General features: G+C 35.8%; 1 protein-coding gene across 4 annotated transcripts in view; it reads right to left on the reverse strand.

The window, feature by feature from the left end:
- The window catches only part of RNGTT (RNA guanylyltransferase and 5'-phosphatase), a 296,605-nt gene that overhangs the window by 197,944 nt on the left and 75,029 nt on the right, over positions 1 to 23,632 (reverse strand). For all 4 annotated transcript variants that reach the window (XR_008553280.1, XM_054699028.1, XM_037520092.2 and 1 more), the window contains 3 exons: positions 23,487 to 23,575; positions 13,885 to 13,960; positions 12,437 to 12,677 (listed from right to left, as the gene is read on the reverse strand). Coding sequence is in view for 3 of the 4 variants with exons in the window: in XM_054699028.1 (XP_054555003.1) it covers positions 12,437 to 12,677; positions 13,885 to 13,960; positions 23,487 to 23,575 (406 nt within the window). In the remaining variant the exon portion in view is untranslated. The remainder of the gene's footprint in view (positions 1 to 12,436; positions 12,678 to 13,884; positions 13,961 to 23,486; positions 23,576 to 23,632) is intronic.

Consider the following 23,632-nt stretch of genomic DNA (forward strand, 5'->3'; position numbering starts at 1 on the left):
GAACTACATAAAGTATCTTATTGTATTTCACAGCAAGCATATTTCTAAAATATCACAGAGAAGTGAAGCAGATGGAGAATTTATATATCAAATAAAGAACACTCCTGGAAAGTTTAAAGTCTAAAAAAGTAGCCTAGATTCATTCTGCAGTTACTTTCAGACCCATAAGAGGGCTGGCATCAGTCTCAAGAAAAAAAATCTGTGAAGCAATTCTATCTGTTAATGTAATTAGGGAATAAAAAATATGGTCTGCAAGCTGCAATGATCAACCTTCTGGCAAAGACTTGGCAAATCAAGTCATTTGGGAAGGGAAAAAAGATCATTTAATATTTAATCCACATATGTCCCTGTCAAATCTAGTAGTCCTGAGTCCATCCAGCAGACACTGGTCTTACTTTCTGCCCCTAATTCTGAATTAGTTTACCTAATATGTTCTCCACAATGTTTTCCTTAAATTGGGGGTTTCATGAGCCAAAAGATCAAAGAGTATATTTCCTCCCTAATGCACCATCACCTCCTTACCAAGCAGTGAAATTTATCATAAAGCCACTTCCACCATTAAATGTAATAACTAAAGAAATTATTTTTAGAGGAACAATCAACCAAGTGAATGAGATTTAACATAGTTACTGAAATGCTCAGTTAACTTCAACATCCTTAAAACTTGTATCTTGAAAATAGCCAAAACTCTCCTGGAAAAAAAAAAAAAGAAGGGAATGGAGGCATCACACTCCAGACTTCAAACTATACTACAAAGCCATAATCATCAAAACTGCATGGTATTGGAACAAGAACAGATACACAGACCAATGGAATCAAATAGAAAATCCAGAAATAAACCCACAGATTTATGGTCAACTAATCTTTGACAAAGGAGCAAAGAATATGCACTGGAGCAAAGAAAGTCTGCTCAATAAATGGTGCTGGGAAAACTGGGTCACTACATGCAAAAGAATGAAGCTTGACTACTACCTCACACCATGCACAAAAACCAACTCAAAATGGATTAAAGAACTAGACATAACACCTGAAACCATAAAATACATAGAAGGAAATATAGGCGAAACACTACGTGATAGGCACATCAAAGACATCTTTACAGAGACATCACCCAAAGCAGTGATAGTGAAGGCAAAGATAAACAGCTGGGGCTACATCAAATTAAAGAGCTTCTGCACAGCAAAAGAGACAATAACAAAAACAAAGAGAAACCCCACCGACTGGGAGAACATTTTTGCACACAACACTCATGATAAAGGACTGATCACATAAATCTACAAAGAGCTGATGAGACTCAACAAAAACAAAGAAAATAATCCAGTCAAAAAATGGGCAGAAGAGCTAAAAAGAAACTTCTCTGAAGAGGAAATGCAAATGGCCAACAGGCATATGAAAAAATGTTCAACATCACCTGTAATCAGGGAAATGCAAATCAAAACTACCATGAGATACCATCTTACACAAGTGAGAAAGGCACATATGAAAAAAACTAGCAACAACAAATGTTGGCGAGGTTGTGGAGAAAAAGGAACTCTCCTGCACTGTTGGGAGGGCAAAGTGGTCCAACCACTCTGGAGAGCTGTGTGGAGATTTCTGGACCTACTAAACTTAGAGCTTCCATAGGATCCAGCAATTCCACTCCTAGGTATTTACCCAAAGGACACAGAAACATCAATTCCAAAGAGCACCTGCACCCCTATGTTTATAGCAGCACTATTTACAATAGCTAAGCTTTGGAAACAACCCAAATGCCCAAAAATAGATGACTGGATCAAGAAGAGGTGGTATATATACACCATGGAATATTACTCAGCATTCAAAAAAGATAAACACATGCAATTTGCAGCAACATGGATGGAGCTGGATGGGATCATGCTCAGCGAAATAAGCCAGAAAGAAAAAGAAAAATACCGGGTGGTCTCACTCATAGCAGGAATCTAGAAAACTTAAATAAGGGACCAGGAAAATGAATAACTGTAAGAAAGTGAAAATCAAAATCGACAAACAACTATGAACCAGAAACACTCTATGCCGGATGGGGGGCGGGGAAAGGAGGGCTTGGGGTCAAAATAAGGGGGCTGTAATTGGATGGGGAGTATAAAAAATAAAATTTAAATTTAAAAAAATGTATATTGTATTTTCTATTTAAAAAGCAAAAGTATTCAAAAAGTTTAATATTTAGCATCTTTATTCCAAAAGTACTAAAAAGCTTAAGATATTTTTTGTTTAAAGTTTTCATGCTGAAGGTATCTAGCTTAACATGAATTTGTATTTCCTATACAACATCAGATACAATCAGAAAAGCAAAGAACAAATTAGCATAAATCAATCCTAAAACCACAAAAATTACTTCTACTTAACAAATAAAAAGCACAAAAATGTAAGAAAAAAGATCAACATTCAACCATGTACTTTACCACAATATTACTAGAGAAATATTTTAATAAGTCTAAGCAGATGAACAAGCTAAATATTTTTTGATTTAAAAGAGCAAATAAATGAGTACATATTTAACGGCTACTGAGTTTATTCATAAAAGAGAACTCCAGCCACTCAGTTAATGTCTATCACCCATTTATTTTTCTTCTTATTCCTTCCTACAATGCATCGCTTTTTTAGGTTCCCCAATTTTCTTCTGCAATAACATACTATCAAGTAAAAAGAGTGGTAGGAATAAGTCCAATTTTAAAAAAAAAGGTAAGTATGATGTATTTTATACACAAATAATATTTAGTAACTTTAGAATAACTTACTTTGCTTTCATTACAAGTTTCCTCTAACAAAAATATCATATATTGTGCAAAACTGTGTAATAATTCCAAGAAAGATCACTAGTTATAAATATAAACAGCAATGTCTTAACTCTAGAAGTATTTTAAAACATAGTATAATTGAGTTTCAAAGTCATTAATATTTATTTTCACCTTTTAACAAAATACCATTTCAAAGTGTGTGAATAAAGATAACTAAATGGAAAAAACAATGCATACTTAAAGTGAAAGAAATATATGTCATAAGCAGAGTCCACCAATCTTAAAATGGAAATCTGTATGGTTACTACAGAGTGAATCATTAGAAGGAAATTAAGGCAATTATTACAAAAGTAAGGGTAACCTATATGAGAAGTGTGTATGTATAGAAAGTATGTATGTATAAAAAGACTGAGTAAATATGTGTGTGTGTAATAAGCACATTTTAGTAATCAAGAAAATGCATTAATAATTTTATCCAGAGATGTTCCCAGACATCAATTCAAAGGAGCAGGCAACATATCTGTAAGTCATGCTTCTCCAACCCGAGAATAGCATGTGCTCACAAGATGAATAAAGAATCTTAGGAATATGTGAGGACCAAATATAGGGCATATACCACAGTGACAAATCCAAAGAGAACTATCTGAATTCACTACAAGGAGCCCATTACTTCAAACCAAGTTATATCAGTGTAAGAGTCAGAAAAAGGAAACCCTAACAAAAATAAAGCATCAAACTAAAATGACCCCGTGTTTAAAGATATGAGTTACAAGACTTAATCAGCCTTAGTTAACAATCTTCAACTTCAGAACAAAATTAAAAGAAAGTGAAAGCCAAGGGTGAACTTTCCAGTTAATTACATCTATGCTTCTTATCAACCATACCACTGACATCACCCAAAATTCAACCTTCCAGTCACATTCCACTGATCACCTTGAACTCACTGTTTTGGAGTCCCTTCTCTTTGTTTCATCTTAGCATTAATCACCATCCCAGAGTTTCAGTATAAACCCTAGAATCACTTTCTCATAAATAACCTTTCCTATCACCTCAATATTTTTTCTCTACACCCTAAACCCTTAACTAAAAGGCAGATTTCCACCATACAGACCACTTCTCTCTTAAGTAAAAGCTACTCAATCTCCCATAGCCCAAATCCCCAAGGGTGGTATAAACCATTCTTCTATATCAGCACTGATTTCCTGACCTTTTTTAAAAGCTCCTCTTCCATTTATACTGGCTCCATTCAGCTGCCACACTAAGCTGTTGCGGAGATGACATCCACTGTGGTTGGTAGCACAACAGCTCTGATTAAGAGCTGTTCTCTCCATCCATAGGGCCCTAATGTCATGTTACTTGACATTACAGGATAACAGTCCCTCCAAGCAAAGCTGATGGAAGCCAGACCTAATCTAAACCCATGTGGCTTTCTCTTCTGGTAACTTGGAACTGATTCAGAGAGTAAGTCCCTGCATGTGGCTAAACTTAAAACAAAGTTAGACGATCAGGATAATTTGACCTCCTCCTCACCTTTTGAATATAATGTATGTACTGATAAATAGAAAAATTAGTATAAAGCAGGATAACCAAAAAAGAAGAGGATGGTTGTAGTGGGAGTGAAGAGAAACCTTAACTTTTAAATCCACATACTTCTAAATGTTCACACTTTTTTTTTTTTTTTTTAGATTTTTTTATTTATTTATTTATACAAGCACTGGGTACAGTCAGAAGTGCGGGAGGGTGAGAGAATTCACCAGAGCCAGAGCAGGGAGCAGAGCAGGCAGAAGGACTGAAGTACACTGCTGAGGGGAGCAGTGGGCAGCAGGAGAGGTCTGCGCGCCATGTGGGACCCTCCTCTGGTGGCCGGGGAGCAGCCGGGGATCGAACCAGCGCCTCAGAGGCTGCGGGCAGCTTCGCAACCCAGCGCTCAACCGCTGCGTCACTGGGGAGGCCCCACACATTTATTTTACAAAGAAAACCAATTTTGGGTCTCCCTGGTGGCACAGGGCATTAAGTCTCAGCATTATCAAGCTATCACTTACCCGCTGCTCCCCTCAGCAGCATATTTCAGGAGATCTGCCTCTTTCTTTCCCCACTCTGTCTCTGGTGAATCCTCTTACACACACACCCCGCATCTCTGGTCTGCACCCCAGTTCTTGTATGCATAAATAAAAATAAATCTTTAAAAAAAAAGAAAACTGGTTTTATATCATTTGTGTATATTTTATATTTAATAAATAAGTAACTAAATAAGTAAATGGGGAGAAATTCTTCTAAGAAGATAAAACTGCCAGTGGTAGGGTGAAAGTTGTTAAATTTCCAAGCTTTCCTTAATATATTATTCTTATACGTAAAAAATACATTAAACAATTTTAAGATTTACTGATTATGATTTGAAAAGAGGAAAAAACTACCAAAATGCTACATGAGAGTTCAGGGTTTTTTTTTAATCATAACTCTGCCTTTTGAAGTATAAACTCAAATATCCTTGAAAATTATACCTCTACACCTTCAATTAGAAATCAAACTTAGCTGCTTTCTTCCAAAATGGAAAAGGGAAGATTTCTGCTTTTGATAATGGTAGATGAGCTTACTCAGACCAATTCTGTGGTCATGAGAAAAAGCTAGACAAAATGTAAAAAGCACCTGTTTAAAGATGATAAAGAATTAGAAAGGCAGGAAGCACTAGAAGGGCCAAGCACTCAGAAGAGAAGACCACCAAAGTGACCCAGACACCAGTATAGCTTTCTCCACTAGGATTTTCCTCTAGAGCATTGTTTCCAAAATGGCAACTGAGAAACTGAGAAGCTGAAAAGAGCTTTCAGCAATATCACAGGCAGGAAGAAACAAAAATTGGAGTTCCATGTCAATAAGGAGTTGTCCTGTTTAATTCTCCAAGCTTTCAGTCAGATTCCCAAAGTGCTACAGTCTAGGAGTTAGGGTAAACCAAAAACAAACCAGCCCCCAAAACTAAAGTCTAGTTTCTTAACGGTTTAACTTTTTTTTAAAAAAAAAAAGATTTATTTATTTATTTATACAAGCACTGAGTACAGTCAGAGGCGCAGGAGGTGAGAGAATTCACCAGAGCCAGAGTGGGGAACAGAACAGGCAGACTGACGAAGTACACTGCTGAGGGAAGCAGCGGGCAGCAGGAGAATTCTGCGCACCATGTGGGACCCTCGTGGGTGGCCAGGGATCAAACTGGCGCTGCAGAGGCTGCGGGCAGCTTCGCAGCCCAGCGTTCAACCACTGCACCGCCAGGGGGGGCCCTAAATGGTTTAACTTTTGACTGAATGACGATGTTCCATTCCTGTATCTGTATGGGAAGAAAAAGTAAATCTTCTCTGAAGGAAGATAACATGGATGCAAAGCCTCAAATTATTTCTATGGTTTTTCATGTGTAATATCTAATAAGCTGAAATACTCAGGTAGCAAAGAAAAAAAATCCTACAATTGACCCAAAATCAAAAGGACGTGAGTAGAAAAACTAAAAAAGGTCCAAAGGAGATACACGTATTAGTGTTATTTGACGTAGGCTTTAAAATAACTGAGAATAACAAATTCAAAAACCTAAATATCAAGATAAAGAATTGCAGCATAGAATTGAAAACTACTTTAAAACTCAAATGGGAATTCCAGAAGTGAAAGTAAAATAACTGAAAATAAGTACTCAAAGGATGAACTTAACAGCAGCTTAGAAAACTAAAGAAGGAGGGCCTCCCCGGTGGCGCAGCGGTTGAGCGCTGGGTTGCGAAGCTGCCCGCGGCCTCTGCGGCACCGGTTCGATCCCCGGCTGCTCCTCGGCCACCAGAGGAGGGTCCCACATGGTGCGCAGACCTCTCCTGCCGCCCGCTGCTCCCCTCAGCAGTGTACTTCGGTCCTTCTGCCTGCTCTGCTCCCCGCTCTGGTGAATTCTCTCACCCTCCCGCACTTCTGACTGTACCCAGTGCATGTATAAACAAACAAACAAAACAAATAAATAAATAAATAAATAAAAAACATGCCTCTGTTAAAAAAAAAAAAAAAATTAAAAAAAAAAAAAAAGAAAGAAAACTAAAGAAGGAATCAGGAACTGGAAAATAGGTCAGAAAAAAACAGCCAGATTGAAAAATGAAACAAATGATAGGAAATATAGAAAATAACAAGAGTTGTTGTTGTTGCTGCTTTTTAATTTATTGGGTAAGTCACAGAAGGAATGGAAAAAGAATGAATTTAAAACAACATTTGAAGCAATGGTAGCCAGGAACTATCAAAAATAAAAACTTTTAAAAATCCATAATCATAGAATCAAGAATCACAGCAAACAGGAAGTAGGCTAATAAGACCACATGTAGAACCATCATAGTAAAACTGTTCAAAATCAAAAAACAAGAAGAAATTTCCTTCACAGAAGCAAGAAAACAGTTGACTTCTCAACAAAAATGGATTATGGAATATTTTCAAATGTCAAACCATTTGAGAGATCTCTATACCCTTCCCCCCAAAAAAATCTTCAAAATGACAGTGAAAAAAGACCTTTTCACACAAATACTAATAGACTGTGTCACAGCAGAACCACATTAAAAAAAATACTAAATGGAACTCTGCAAAGTTAGAAGAAAAACTATCTAACTGGAACCACAAAAATACATGAAAGGATGAAGAGCATGAGAAAGAGTAAATATGTAAGGTCTAGTGAATGAGTTTATCTAATGAATGGTAACTATATAATAGCAATAATAAGTATCTTATGGAGTTTTAAATATAAAGAGAATAAAAATAAACAATATCAAAAGGCAGGAAGAGGTAAATGGAATCAAAGATTCTAAAATTAGCAAAAGTCCTAAAATATACCAGACTTTAACAAGATGCACATTAAAATTTCAGATTTAGCCACTAAAAGAACAGTAAAGACAAGTAATGGGCTGGGGTAACAGAATAATAAAAACAATTAATCATAAAGTAGGCAAGAAAGAAAAAAAATACCTAACGTGGCACAAGCAAAACTATAGTAAGATAGTAAGTTTAAATCTAATATAACAGTACCATAAATGTACATGTACTAAATATTCCAATAAGAAAAAAACTGTTGACTAGGTAAATAAACACTGACAACTTGATGCTTATAAAAGGTATACCTTAAGTAAAGGGTAAATAAAGGTTGAACATAAAGATAGAAAAAAAAGATATTTCAAAATAATATCCAAAAGAAAACTTGTGCAACCATATTCGTATATTTTACAATATAAGTTAAAGATAAAATAACCTTTTACACATATTTGTATAAACCAAACTATACCACTTTGAAACATATAAAGCAAAACCTGACAGAACTACAAAAATAGGTCAAGCAAGAATCACAGGGGGTATTTTTATATATTCCTTAGTAGCTAACAAAACAAATACAGAAGGAATTAGATTGAGATTTTATTTTAAATGTCATTTTCCCTAAAGAAACATGCCCATCTTTCAACACACTCCCAGATTTCAAACTAAGCCATAATAATCAAAACTGCATGGTGGGCCTCCCCGGTGGCGCAGCGGTTGAGCGTTGGGTTGCAAAGCTACCTGCAGCCTCTGCAGCGCTGGTTCGATCCCAGGCCGCCTGGCGAGGGTCCTACATGGCGCGCAGACCTCTCCTGCTGCCCGCTGCTCCCCTCAACGGTGTAAATCGTCGGTCTGCCGGTTCTGTTCCCCGCTCTGACTCTGGTGAATTCTCTCACCCTCCCATGCTTCTGACTGTACCCAGTGCTTGTATAAATAAATAAATCTTAAAAAAAAAAAAAAAGTTGCTCATTTGTATCTTAAAAAAAAAAACTGCATAGTATTGGAACAAAAACAGACACATGGACCAATGGAACTGAAGAGAAAATCCAGAATTAAACCCACAGATTTACAGTCAACTAGTCTTTGACAAAGGAGCAAAGAATATGCAATGGAGCAAAGAAAGTTTGTTCAATAAATGGTTCTGGGAAAACGGTCACCACATGCAAAAGAATGAAGCTTGACTATTACCTCACACCATGCACAAAAACCAACTCAAAATGGATTAAAGAACTAGACATATAACCTGAAACCATAAAATATATAGAAGAAAATATAGGCAAAACACTACATGATATGTACCTCAAAAAACATCTTTACAGACACATCACTCAAAGCAGTGATAGTGAAGGCAAAGATGAATAGTGGGACTACATCAAATTAAAAAGCTTCTGCACAGCAAAAGAGACAACAACCAAAAGAAAGAGAAATCCCACCGAATGGGAGAGAATTTTTGCACACAACACTAATGATAAAGGACTGATCACAAAAATCTACAAAGAGCTGATGAGACTCAACAAAAACAAAGAAAATAATCCAGTGAAAAAATGAGCAGAGAGCTAAAAAGAAACTTCTCCACAGAGGAAATGCAAATGGCCAACGGGCATATGAAAAAATGTTCAACATCACTTGTAATCAGGGAAATGCAAATCAAAACTACAATGAGATATCATCTTAAACCAGTGAGAATGGCACATATTAAAAAAACTAGCAACAACAAATGTTGGTGAGGATGTGGAAAAAAAGGAACTCTCCTGCACTGTTGATGGGAGTGCAAAATGGTCCAACCACTAAGGAAAGCTGTATGGAGATTACTCAACCGACTAAAGATAGAGCTTCCATATGATCCAGCAATTCCACTCTTAGGTATTTACCCAAAGGACGTAGAAACATTAATTCAAAATGGCACCTGCACCCCTATGCTTACAGCAGCACTATTTACAACAGCTAAGGTATGGAAACAACCCAAATGCCCAAAAATAGATGACTGGATCAAGAAGATGTGGTATATATACACCATGGAATGTTATTCAGCAATCAAAAAAGATAAACTCATGCAATTTGCAGCAACATGGATGGAGTTGGAAGGGATCATACTCAGCGAAATAAACCAGAAAAAAAAAGAAAAATACTGGAATTTCTCACTCATAGCAGGAATTTAGAAAACCTAAATAAGGGACCAGGAAAAACACTAATTATAATAAAGAAAAAAATCAAAAAATCAAAATCAAAATCAAAATCAACAAACAACTATAAACCAGACACTATGGGGGTGGGAGGGAGAAGAGGAGGGATTAGGGTCAAAATAAGGGGGGGTGGGAATTGTATGGAGAATATAACCAAAATGAAAATGCATACATTGTGAAAAAATGAAAAATGTAAGAATTATATAAAATAAAATATATTTTAAAAAAATTTTAAAATAAAGAACAGCCCCTCCTCAAAAAAAAAGAAATATGCCCATCTTTGCGATCATTCTCTTAATGCTGCTGGAGCTCACCCACAACTATAGGGATTTAATGGTACTTGATCTTATCAAGTCAACATCATTATAAGACCCTTTCTGTTATAATACTTGATATGCTCAAGTAAACATCAATATAAGACCCTTTCTGTTAACAAAAAAATTACTTGCAAAATATCCCATTTGGGGCCTCCCCGGTGGCGCAGCGGTTGAGCGCTGGGTTGCAAAGCTGCCCACAGCCTCTGCAGCACCGGTTCGATTCCCGGCTGCTCCCCGGCCACCAGAGGAGGGTCCCACATGGCGCGCAGACCTCTCCTGCCGCCCGCTGCTCCCCTCAGCAGTGTACTTTGGTCCTTCTGCCTGCTCTGCTCCCCGCTCTGGCTCTGGTGAATTCTCTCACCCTCCCGCGCTTCTGACTGTACCCAGTGCATGTATAAAAACAAAAACAAACGAACAAACAAATAAATAACATGCCTCTATTTAAAAAAAAAAAAAAAACAAAACAAAATATCCCATTTGGCAAAATATAACTCTTTGTTTTAAAATTCTTTCACACATTCAAGTATTATATCATAACTCAAAAGCACATTAAGCATATGCCGGTGATCATTATTATTTAAAAAATCATTCAGTTCCCTTACAAACATAAATAAGAGAGTAATTAGCTGTATGTGATATCATGCTATTTATTAGATTTTATTTAGAATATGATTATGTTTTTTTCTTTGTATGTGATTTAGTAATTTCAAGTATATATTCAGGAAATCATAGGTTAGAACAAAAGAGTGTTTGGTTTTTTTTTAATTATTACTATGTTTCAAGGCAATTCACACTCTACAGTGGGGCAATTTTTTTCAAGTGAGGATTTTTCTTAAAGTCCAAAGTAACTATTATATGATTTACATATTAAAACAAGTCATTTTCTTTCTTGTCTGTGAATCACCTGCCTACTAATAAATGAATTATTCATTTACATTTATGAGTTCACTGCTCACCATGATATTCCACATATCTTAATAATGAGCTTCATAACTCTTTGGTTCCACAGTTTCTCTAACTTTCACTTTTGGCCTGCATCATATACCCTGTGTATGTACAAGCATAATCCTTTTCTTCTCAATATCTCTCCTATTCCCCCCCACCCCAAGAAAAAGGACATCACTCCTGGGCCTCCCCAGTGGCGCAGCGGTTGAGCGCTGGGTTGCGAAGCTGCCCGCAGCCTCTGTAGCACCGGTTCAATCCCTGGCTACCGCGAGGGTCCCACATGGTGCACAGACCTCTCCGCCGCCCGCTGCTCCCCTCAGCAGTGTACTTCATCAGTCTGCCTGTTCTGCTCTCTGCTCTGGCTCTGGTGAATTCTCTCACCCTCCTGCGCTTCTGGCTGTACCCCAGTGCTTATATAAATAAATCATTAAAAAAAAAAAAAAGAAAGAAAAGGACATAACTCCTAACATTTTTGTTAGGTCTATTATTTCTAAAGGATTAGTGGGAAGTGACCATAGAAGTAAGTCTTCTCTACCTGTACCCCTATGTTTACTGCAGCACTATTTACAATAGGTAAAACCTGGAAACAACACAAATGCCCAAAAATAGATGACTGGATCAAGAAGATATGGTATATATACACAATGGAAAACTATTCAGCAATCAAAAAAAATAAGTTCATGACATTTGCAGCAACATGGATGGAGCTAGAAGGAATTATGCTCAGTAAAGTAAGTCAGAAGGGAAAAAAAAATATCGGATGGTTTCACTTATAGGAATATAGGGAAACCAAATAAGACATCAGGGGAAAAAAATAACAACAATACAAAACAAAACAAAAACAAATAGACAATTACAAACCAGAGACATCTTTCAGGGGAGAGGAGGGAGAGGGTTCGGAGGGAGGGAGAGAGGCGCACAGAGGACTGTGGTGATGATGCATGGGTGAATTGGTGAAGGAAATTCTGTGAGGACTATACCCGAGGGGGGGAAAAAAAATAGCAAACATGGTTTAAAAATGAATAATGATGTAAAATATATATAAATAAAAATATATATGAACAAAACAGAAAAAAAAGAAGTCTCAATTCAAACTTTACATAAAATATGAAAATATGGGAAGAAGCTAAATCGATATGTAAGTTATTCTAACTATGAGGCAATTTTGTAAAGCATTACTAAAAATGTTCACTCGGTTATTTAGTTGGAATATCAAAGTTCTTAGGTTTACCTAAAAACAAAACCAGGATAAATTTATATAGATAACTGCATCTTGTTTAAAAAAAAAAAAAAAAAAAGGCAAAGACTCATGGCTATCAGAATGAAATAACCTTACAATCTCAAGAAACATAGTCAACATTCCATTTTCATAAATCTCAGTATATCTGCAGAAGAAAAAGATAAAAACAATAATAGTATTTTTAAACTTTACCAGTTTTAACCGTTCTTTTCTCCTTTTGCCAAAGGAGGCACTTGACCCAGGTTCTGATTCCTTTTTTCCATCCTCATCCTCATCTTCATCTTCATCATCCTCAAAACACCAATCTGGCAATAGAGGTGGAGGTGGTGCTTCCTCTATATCACCATAGCGACGAAAAAGTTCTTTCAAATAATCACCCTTATAAATCCCTGGTGGTCTGGCTTGGGCAAAAGTAGCAACTGCTGCTTCAATACTATGGAAAACAAAAACCATGCAATTTCCTCACTACACTCCATTTATTCAGATTTATCAAAACTCACTTATTATATTCAAGGCACCTACAATATATTAGAAGTTTATGAAATGGACAAAATCACAGACCCCACTCTCAAGGCATTCAATCTATCAAGGGACAAAATTATTCTGAAACAATTTTAAACAACGGTACCTTGGTAAATCTTATACTCTAGAGATAAACTGCTGTAAATGTAAAGAGATCTGTGGAGAGTTTATGAAAAATTTAAATAAAGCTCTCAAGGCTGAGGTCAAACTCTAAGGGAAAGGTAAGTCAAAGAAATGTGAATAGCAACATAACGAAAGTAAAAGTAAGCCGGTTTTTCAAGAACTTTCAACAGAGTCAGGCAAAAAAAAAAAGCAGAGATCAGAGAGAGGCTAAGCATAGGCTGAATCTGACACAGGAGTCTGAGCTTATTGTGTAAAGCATCTGAAAGGTGAGAAAGGTAGAGGATATGTTCACATATGAGGATATGTGAACAGGGAAATGTACAGCAGTTGTGTCTATAAATTCAGACACTTCAGCTGATTATGTCAGAGAAGGGCCTATGTGAAAGGCTTCATAAACAAAATAAATGACTCTCAATAAGTCAATGAGGAATTTCAGTTGTTGATACTCCATTCTGTTAGGAATTTTGGGTTAAACTAAGGTTCTAATATCTCAGGATCTGAAAAGGCATTTCACAAATCACAAGTGCTCAATAAAGACATGCTGGTGGGTTTAAATAGAGCATGTGCCCAAAAATAACTCCTCCATGTAGCATTATAAACTTTTCCTAGTCCTCAACAATTATTTTTTATTAAAAAAAAAGCTACTATTAAAAATGAAAATAATGATGAGTAACTTCACTGGTGAATACAAACACAAAATTTTGGGAGAATTTGTCTAGGATTAATTCCCTAAGATTGTAAAAAAAAATCTGGAAAGTGAATACTTTGTAGCTAGGACCCATATGCACTCAACTAAAATGCTACTGAGTAAAAAGATCAGATAATGAATGTTATTCTAAAGACAAACCAAATCTAAAATGAAAACCACTTTAAAATATGTTAATCATGACTTCACCAAAAATTTAACAGTATAAAGTGCTACAACTAAAAAAAAATTCAAAATTTTTTAGCAATTACTAAATATGTCTCCCTCTATTATAACAAGAAACAAATACCTCCAATCCATTTTCTCCACCAAAAAGGCACATATGAGGAAACCAGTGCGATTGAAACCATGGGTACAATGCACACCTAGAAAATAAAGCTTTGATTTAAAATAAATCATTTCAGAGGCCATTATTTTCCTTTAAAAGTCCAACCAGCAATTAAAACATTTGAATCTTCTATAAAATAACTACATTTAAAAAAACCTGACAGTCTTTTTCTACTATTAGTAATTTGTCAGTTTAAGCTGCTTAGAATCTAACTTACAATACCAGCTGGAAGTTTAAAAGTAAGATATTGGTTTACTGGTTACAAACTGTCTGTAAAATCTATTTCTCTTAAAACTAAAAGAATCCAGGCATTTTAAGTAAAAGGTATTTTCATCAAACACAACTCTAAAGGACATGGACACACACACACACACACACACAATGCCTCTGATCCACAAATTTTGGATAAATTTTTCCAGAAGAAAAGAATAATCCTCCTGGTAATCAACAGCATAAATTTGTAAAACAGTCAAATCATGTAACAAAAAAATCCAGAAACAAGAAGGGTGAAAAGAAACTAATGGAAATATAAACTAACCTGGAGGATACTAATCAAATGTGATCAACCAAAGTGACTGGCTACAGAAAATAAGTGACAAACTATGCACAAACAATACACTAAAAATAAAACTACTTTGAAGTCTTCTAGAAACCACTGACTGTATCTTTACATTAACTTATAACATTTCAAAATAAACTTTTATTTTTCTTACACTTTTCTCAAGATTAGTATTCAGTCTGAAATCTTTCACTATTTTGAAAAGTAATAAAAAAAATGGATATATGGATATTACTATTACTGTAGTTAATGCACTCTCCTGCAAACCTCAAAATGAAACTTTTCCTGTTATCTCTGATTAGTTGAAGGATATGCTGACATTTAAGACTCTCTTTTAATGATACTTGCTACCAAAACCAAATACAGAAATTAAAAGTTATCTATTTAGAGAAAATCTAAACGGTGAACATCTGTAAGAAAATATTGGAGAAAATCTTTGCAAGCTTAGTGTAGATGTATAGATAAAACATTTCTTACATGAAAAACAAAAAGCACAAAATAAAAGATAACACTGATAAATTGGACTACTTCAAAATGGAAAATATTTGCTCTCTGAAAGACAGTATAAAGAAAATAAAACATAAGCCACAGAAAACAACCCATATCAGGCAAAGGACTTGTATCCAGAATACATTAAAAAAAAAAAAAAAAAAAAAAACGGCTAAACGGCTGTAGAGTTTTTTAACTAGGCGAAAGATTTGAACAGACACCTTATAAAGTCATCTATGTAAGTGACTAAGAAGCATGTAAAAAGATGTTCAGGGCCTCCCTGGTGGCGCAGGGGTTAAAGACACAGAACTATCAAGAGATCACCAGCCACCTCAACATGAGTTCAATCCCCCGCAAGGGAGCAATCCACATGGAGCAGCAGACCTCTCCTATCTCGCCTGCTGCTCCCCTCAGCAGTGTATTTCAGTCAGTCTGCCCATTCTGTTCCCTACTCTGTTGCTGGTGAATCCTCTCACCCCCCACACCTCTGGCATATACCCCAGCTCTTGTATACATAAATAAATCTTAAAAAAAAAAAAATGTTCAACATAATTATCAGGAAAATGCAAATTAAAACTACAATAAGATCCCACTACATAGTAGTGAGAATAGCTAATATCAAAAAGACTGACCATACCAGACATAAATGAGGATATAGAGGAACTGGAACCTTCATACACTCCTGGGAAAAATGCAAATTGGAAACACCTTGGAAAAGTTAGGCCATTTCTTAAAAAGTTAAACATGACACCTATATCAAATGACCCAGACAGTCTAATCTTATTTACCCAAGAAAAATAAAAATAAATGTGCAAAGACTTGCACATAAAAATGAATGTCCAGTGCAACTCAAAGACAAGTGCCCACAGTAACTTTATTAATAATGGGGAAAATTGCAAACATCCCAAATGCCCTAATGGATAAACAATATGTGGTATACACATGCAATGAACACTCAGCCATAAAAAGGAATGAATTGTTAATAAATGCAATGAGAATGATTTGAAAACAATTATACTATATAAAAGAAAACAAAAAAATACATAGATATTTCATTTTCATAAAATTCCAGAAAACACAAATTAATCACAGTGACAGAAAGTAAAAAGTGATTGCTTAATTTACAAGAAAGGTATATGTAGAGAGGGTGAACACAAAAGAGCAAAAGATGTAAATGCTGACTTGACTGTGGTTTCATAGGTGTCTATATCAAAATTCATCAAAATCCACACCTTAAATGAATGCAGTTTATTATATTTAAATTATACCCCAAAAATACTGAGCTTTTTTAATTAGATATTAAAATGAAATGTTGGTACAAGTCTGTAATTTTCATTAATAACTTATTTCAAATGTTAATGTTCATCAACATTAATGTTTCAACAACTGACAATCAAAAATTTTACAAATTATATATTTTTTAAAAGTATATCAATAATTTTCATCTCATTTTTGTAGTAAGATTTCTTTGCAAAAATGATTTGCTACTTAACAAACATTTTGAAAAGCAGCTGAATTTACTGTCAAGCCAAATCATCAATTTCTACATTCATAAAAAATAAAGTCATCATTAAGAATAAAAACTAGGGGGGCCTCCCTGGTAGTGCAAGGGGTTAAGACACAACCTATGAAGCAATCTGCAGCCATTGCAGCATGAGTTCGATCCTCAGCCAGCCAGGGAGCAACCCACATGGCACAGCAGACTTCTCCTGACTCACCCGCTGCTCCCCTCGGCAGTGCACTTCGGTCAATCTGCTTGTTCTGTTCCCCACTCTGTCTCTGGTGAATCCTCTCACTCCCCACACTTCTGGCCTATATCCCAGCTCTTGAATTCATAAATAAATAAATCTTTAAAAAAAAAAAAAAAGAATAAAAACTAGGAAAGGGCCTTCCTGGTGGCCTGGGAGTTAAGTCTCAGCACTATCATAGCTACAAACAGCGTTCGATTCCCCACCAGGGAGCTAACACACATATGGGATAGCAGACCTCTCCTGTCTTGCTCACTGCTCCTCTTAGGAGTGTTTTTCAGTAAATCTACCTGTTCTGCTCACTATGCAGTCTCTGGTGAATCCTCTCACCCCAGTTCTGTCCTACACCCCAGTTTTTCAATGGAAAAAAAAACAAACTAGGACAATGAGCAATGTTCGATAAATGAGGATACAAAGAAGAGGAGCAATCTGTGCAAATGTAATTATCAAAATAGCACATGTGGCCAACTGTACGTGAATCTGAGTAACTAGAGCATCAGGTATGATAAGAAAGTAATGCCAAATACAGCTGGAGAAAATGAGTCAAAATCTTAACTTGTGTACCACACTAAAGAGATTATAAGGGGATGGGGAGACTTTAACATCATTTTAAGTATGACAATAAAATGATCATATTTTAGAAAGTCCACTCCAATGGCAATAAACACAAGATAGTGAGAAAGAACAAAGAAAGCAAGAAAACTAGTAAGGAAGCCACCCAAGTAATCTAAGTGTGGGACATAAGGGTCTGAGCAACAGTGCATGGTAATGGGGATAATAAAGGAGAGCAGAGTGAAGATACTTTAAGGTAGAATCTGCTGAGAAGCAAATGACTGTCTACACTAAAAGAAAAAAATCTAAAACAAGTCTGGTTTCTGATGTGATTAATTGGGTAATGGTACAATTTACCAGGTTAGGAAGTACAGGAAATTACATTAGTCTTAGAGGCAAGACAATGATATCAGGTTCTGACGGTACTTAAAAGTATTTGGAAAAAATGATAGAATTCACAGACAGGTCTGACTGGAACTGTGTATTTAAGAATAATCAGCACAGAACCTTCTATGGAAGAGATTTAGAGTGCAACTAAGATCACCAAGCATGGGTGTGTAAAGTAAGAAAAAAAACTGAGGATGATATCTTGAGGGAAACTAATCTTTCAAGAGTAAGTGTGGAAAAATAAAAAATAGGAGTGGAGTCTAAAAAAAGCCTAAGAATCAACTGTCACTAGGTTAAATAAAAGAGCATGGAGTCACATATACCATAAAGTTTCAAGCTCCGAATCTTCAACTATTTAAGTCACATAACGACCAGTATTGAAAATCACTATTTGGGGCCTCCCCGGTGGCACAGCGGGTTGAGCACCACGCTGTGAAGCTGTCCGCAGCCTCTGTAGCGTGGGTTCAATTCCTGGCCAGCCAGGGAGAGTCCCACATGGCATGGCAGACCTCTCCTGTCACTCCCGCTGCTCCCCTCAGCAGTGTATTTGGTCCATCTGCCTGTTCTGCTTCCCGTTCTGTCTCTGGTGAATTCTCTCACCCTTCTGCGCCTCTGGGCCTGTACCCCAGTTCTTGTATAGAATAAATAAATCTTTAAAAAAAAACAAGAAAAAGAAAAAGAAAATTACTATTTTATTAAGAATACAGAGGGAGGGCTCCAGATTGCAATGAAATACGTGGGAATAAATTAAATGGATTCAAGAACTGATCTTTTAAAAAGGAGACGGGTGGGAAAGGGGATATATAAAACAGAAAGAAAGATGTGGGTGTTTCTTCCTTTGGAAGTGTGGATTGTTTAATATGAAAGGTTTAGATATGTTTACAGGAGGATTTAGTTAAAAGAGAGAAATTGACAATAATAGAGAACAAGGATATAACTAAAATGAAATTTCTGAAGAGAAAAAATAAACAGTCTCGAACAAAAAGAAGCAATTCTTAGAAATAAATGGCTATAATCATGAAATTCTATAAATTCCATCATCTCCATTGCCTTATTATATCAGGCTTCAAAAAACTGACACAAAGCTGTTAGCTATATACACACTTTTTATTCAATGTATCTTAACCCAATATGTACATTTCATTCTTTATATTTTTAAGCAACAAATATTCTAACTTTATAGATGTTTCTTACCTAAACCCCTACTGTTTTTGCGTCTAATTTTTACTCTAGCAAGATTAAATATTTTTATGAATATGAAATGTAATAATAATTGTCAGTTAAGTAATTAAGTCATGTGAACATATATAAGTACCAGAGCTCTTTTAATATTCTTTGCTGCATAAATAAAATTTTAGACTTATTGCTGTTATACTTTAAAACAATAGAGATGACTAGATTTTTTATATAAGATAAAGGTTATTTGGGGGCCTCCCTGGTGGTGGAGGGGTTAAAGTCAGTGCTAACAAGCTATTGCCAGCCACTGCAGCATGAGTTCGATCCCCAGCCAGGGAGCTAACCCGCATGGCGCGGCAGACCTCTCCTGCCTTGCCCATTGCTCCCCTCAACAGTGTATTTCAATAGGTGGGCCTGTCCTACTCCCCCCTCTGTCTCTGGTGAATCCTCTCACCCCCAACCTGCATCCATACCTCTGGCCTACAACCCAGTACTTGCATGCATAAATAAAATCTTTGAAAAATAATAATAAAGGTTATTCACTTACAAAAACCTTCATCATAAAATATCTTTACAGAAAAATATGAAAGACTGTGTATGTTATAGAAAAAAATCCATTAAGTGCATTACAAGATTAGTTTGATATGTCCTCAATGTTTTTATAAAAATGTGTTTTTCAGTTTTATTCAGTTCATCATGAGAATGGGTCCCTCTAGTGGCAAATAAACATAATCTATTAACTAAAGACTAGCTGGCTACTATTTCAAGTCAACTGTTCAAATTTGTCTACATAAGCCAACACAATAAAATAAATTCATACAACATTTCAAAAATTCTAACATTAATTTATGTATTAAGGGAAAACTATGGTTCTTTTAAATTCAAATGAAGAAACAATCTTGCCCAAGAAAAGAGAATCTACGACTATACCACCTATATCACCCAGTCTCATCCAATCTCAGAAGCTAAGAAGGGTCAGGTTTACTTAGTATTTGGACAGAATTCCAAGAAAAGGAGAGAAAGATAAGCTGTAACTCCAGAAATACACACAGTGGGTATATAACTAAGGAAGAATTGACTTATAAAGCGCTGTGGCAACATATCTTTTTAAACAAAGCCTGCTCTCAATAAACACCATTTCCTTTCCATCTCACTAGTCAGGTAAATTAACAATTAGGATCAAAAAACCTGATTAGTTTAAATCAGTGGATCTCCACTAGAAATGATTTTGTCCCCCAGGAGACAACTAGCAATGTCTGCAGACATTTTAACTGCAGACATTTTAACTGGTGGGGGTGCCCCCTAACATTTAGTGGATAGAAGTCAGGGACACTGTTAGATATCTTACAACAAAGAGTCCCCCAAAATAAAGAAGTATCAAGTTCCACATGTCCATAGCACTGACATTAGACACACTGACACACTGGTCTCAATGAGCGACAAAAACAAGAACAGAAAATGAAACTAATAATTATTAGTTTATCATGTGTCAAGTCATCTTAAATATGCTTGCTTAATGAAAATGTGTTTGGGGGGGCAGGGAGCGCAAGGGACTATAGAGATGGACTATGGGTGTTTTGGTGGTAGGAAAACTACAGTGACTGCACCTGAGGGGAGAAATCATATATTGTCCAAAACTTAAATTAAAAAAAAAGATTTTTTTATTAAAATAAACACATGCTATTCTGGAAATACACATTCACAAATATGTTGCACATGTTTATAACTAGACATGTCTAAAGTAATTAGAGGCATTAGTTATGCTGTGTACTTAGTATTCATAATCTGCTCTTTTAACATGAAACAGTCAACAAAATTTTAACTATCAGAAGCACTTATTTCTAATACATGCAAACAAGTGCACTATAGTTCTATAGCCTCTTATTTGTAATTATAATTTCAAAAATATTAAGATTTTTGGTAAATCATTTGGGGATAAAACCTGACCTGAACTGATGTAATGTTTTTATAGTGTTTTTCCCGCATAATGTAAATGAATATTTGTATGTCTATGTTTAAAAACATTAATGTAATTAACTAAAGAATATGCTAACAGATTATCCCCAAATATTATTTTCTACTAAAAGGAACCAGGTCCCTTAAAGAAATAACTGATTGCTAGTCTGGAATACATCTTGTGGCAGAAAACACAGAAAGCATCAAAAACTGATAGTGCGATATCAAAAAGACACAAATCAATTTAAGGGAGTTCCCGTGAGCCTAGTACTGGACAATCTGGACATAAGTATATTGATGACAACTACTTTAACTACATCAAATATATAAAAATGTGTGAGTTCACACAGACACTCAAAAAAAGAAAACCAGTCACCTCTGGAGACTGCTAAGATTCTGAAAATTAAGGGAAAAAAGAGAGGATTCATATCTATCACTTGCCTTTCCAGTACAAATACCATTTCATGTTAACCAAATTGTTGAGCAGGAATAGTTTTTTACTAGTAAAGAATTCCAACTGATACTTTAAAAAGTGAATCACAAAAAATCATTTCATAACCCCTAATGAAATACTGGATCAAGGCAATAATCATCCGTGAATACTAAAATCATTAGGTAAAAGACAGATGGAGAACTTTGTAACCAAGAAAAGAAGCTGGCACCACCTAAACCCACTATTCATTTCAGTACCACTAAAAGTGGAACAACCAGACATCACATGCTTCCTGATGGGGTGTGAAAGGAAGACTACAGCACCTACTATGATATATTCTTGTCTGAAACCTTAAAACTGAATATACATACACAATCTCATTTTCGTCTTACAATAATCCTATTAGGTATACATTCTATACATAAAATGGTTTATACGATTAGCAGAGAGGACATGTTCAATAAATGTTAGCCAATGTTATTAATAAAATTAATATCACCATTATCAAATTTTATAATTAGTTACTGCTTGTTTGCAGGCAGGTAACTTATTTGTGTCCAAATATATCCCTTGAACTTTCTTACGATTTTGAATAGTTTTTCAGTTAAATATCTGAATGGGGAAAACATTTAATTGCTTAAAAATTTTAAAAAAAGAAAGTGCAGGGCCTCCCAGGTGGCGCAGCGGTTGAGCGCTGGGTTGCGAAGCAGCCCGCGGCCTCTGCGGCGCCGGTTCGATCCCCGGCTGCTCCCCGGCCACCGGAGGAGGGTCCCACATGGCGCGCAGACCTCTCCTGCCGCCCGCTGCTCCCCTCAGCAGTGTACTTCGGTCCTTCTGCCTACTCTGCTCCCTGCTCTGGCTCTGGTGAATTCTCTCACCCTCCCGCGCTTCTGACTGTACCCAGTGCATGTATAAACAAATAAACAAATAAATAAAACATGCCTCTATAAAAAAAAATAAAATAAAAAAGTGCAAAAAAAAGTATATTGACAAATTTTAAAATATTACCAAAAATATTAAAAGCCAAACTAATTGGCAATTTTTCAAATTGTATATACAAGAAGTTAATTTATGACATCTAACCATTAGGAGAGAATATTCAGTAAGTTATAATGGGATATAAGCTTATGTAGTAAACATATAAATTGTATCCTCAATTCATATTACTTATGCTAATATAAATATCAGAAAGAAACAAACTATTCCTGCTCAACAACTAATAAAGAACGAAGAATAAAAGCTAAAAATCAAACCTTAAAAATTCTAGATCACTCCCTAATAACATCACTCATAATAGCAAAAACTGACAATAACTCAAATGTCATCTTAAGTAGCTGTTATTTTAAGAAAATTTAGTCATTTATTATACTTAGTGTTTATTGCCTGACTACCACTACTCCCCTCCCACAGCCCACATTAGAAATATAAGCTCTAAAAGAGAAAGGACTTTTTTTCTGTTTTCTCCACTGATGCATTCCAGGAGCCTATGCCTGGCAAAGAACAACAATCAATAAATAACTGGCGAAAGAACAGTCTGCAAAAGGTAAATGGACAAAAAACAGTATAGTGATACATCACTTAACATGGGAATTCAATCTGAGAAATGCATCATTAGGCAATTTCATCACTGTGTGAACATCATAGAGTATAATTACATAACCTAGATGTTACAGCCAACTACACATCCTATGCTATATAGTACAGCCTATTACGATGATCTTCACTGACCAAGACAGGGTGACAGGGTTAGGCAAAGCATAACTGTATCGTCTATGATGGAATACCATACAGCACTAAAAAATGAACAACAGTTACATACACCATCACAGAGACTCATGATGATGAATGAAAAAAAGTTTCAGAATAATACATTCAGTATAAAATGCAAAAAAAAATTATACAAAATAAAGATGTAGTATTCAAGGTAGTTTCCCAACAATACACCTGAAGAAGGGTAATATCTTGAAAAAACTGTAAATAAATACATTTTATAGTTTACCAGAGAGACTCTCTTTAATAAACACTACTTGGGGGCCTCCCCTGGTGGTGCAGCGGTTGAGCGCTGGGTTGCGAGGATGCCCGCAACCTCTGCAGCACCAGTTCAATCCCCAGCCACCGGCGAGGGTCCCACAAAAAAAAATAATAATAATAAAATAAACAAATAAACACTACTTGGTGATTACTTTTAAAAGAACTCACGGGGAAAAAAAGAGAATGAAAACCCAATTACAAAATTACAAAATAGTGATAAACCCAAACATACCTATAAGTTCAGGTGGGTTTCTTTCATTAAACCGCTCACATAGGCGAATAAATGTCTCAGTATTCTCAGTTGTAGGGCACTCACCATGTCTGGTAACATGAAAACATTTTGTTTTGGTTTTTTTTTAAAGAGTACAAATTTCAGCA

The sequence above is a fragment of the Talpa occidentalis genome, unplaced genomic scaffold, assembly GCF_014898055.3.
Source record: "Talpa occidentalis isolate TD23 unplaced genomic scaffold, MPIMG_talOcc4v2.1 talOcc4.2, whole genome shotgun sequence".
In the NCBI taxonomy this organism is placed as follows: domain Eukaryota; kingdom Metazoa; phylum Chordata; class Mammalia; order Eulipotyphla; family Talpidae; genus Talpa; species Talpa occidentalis.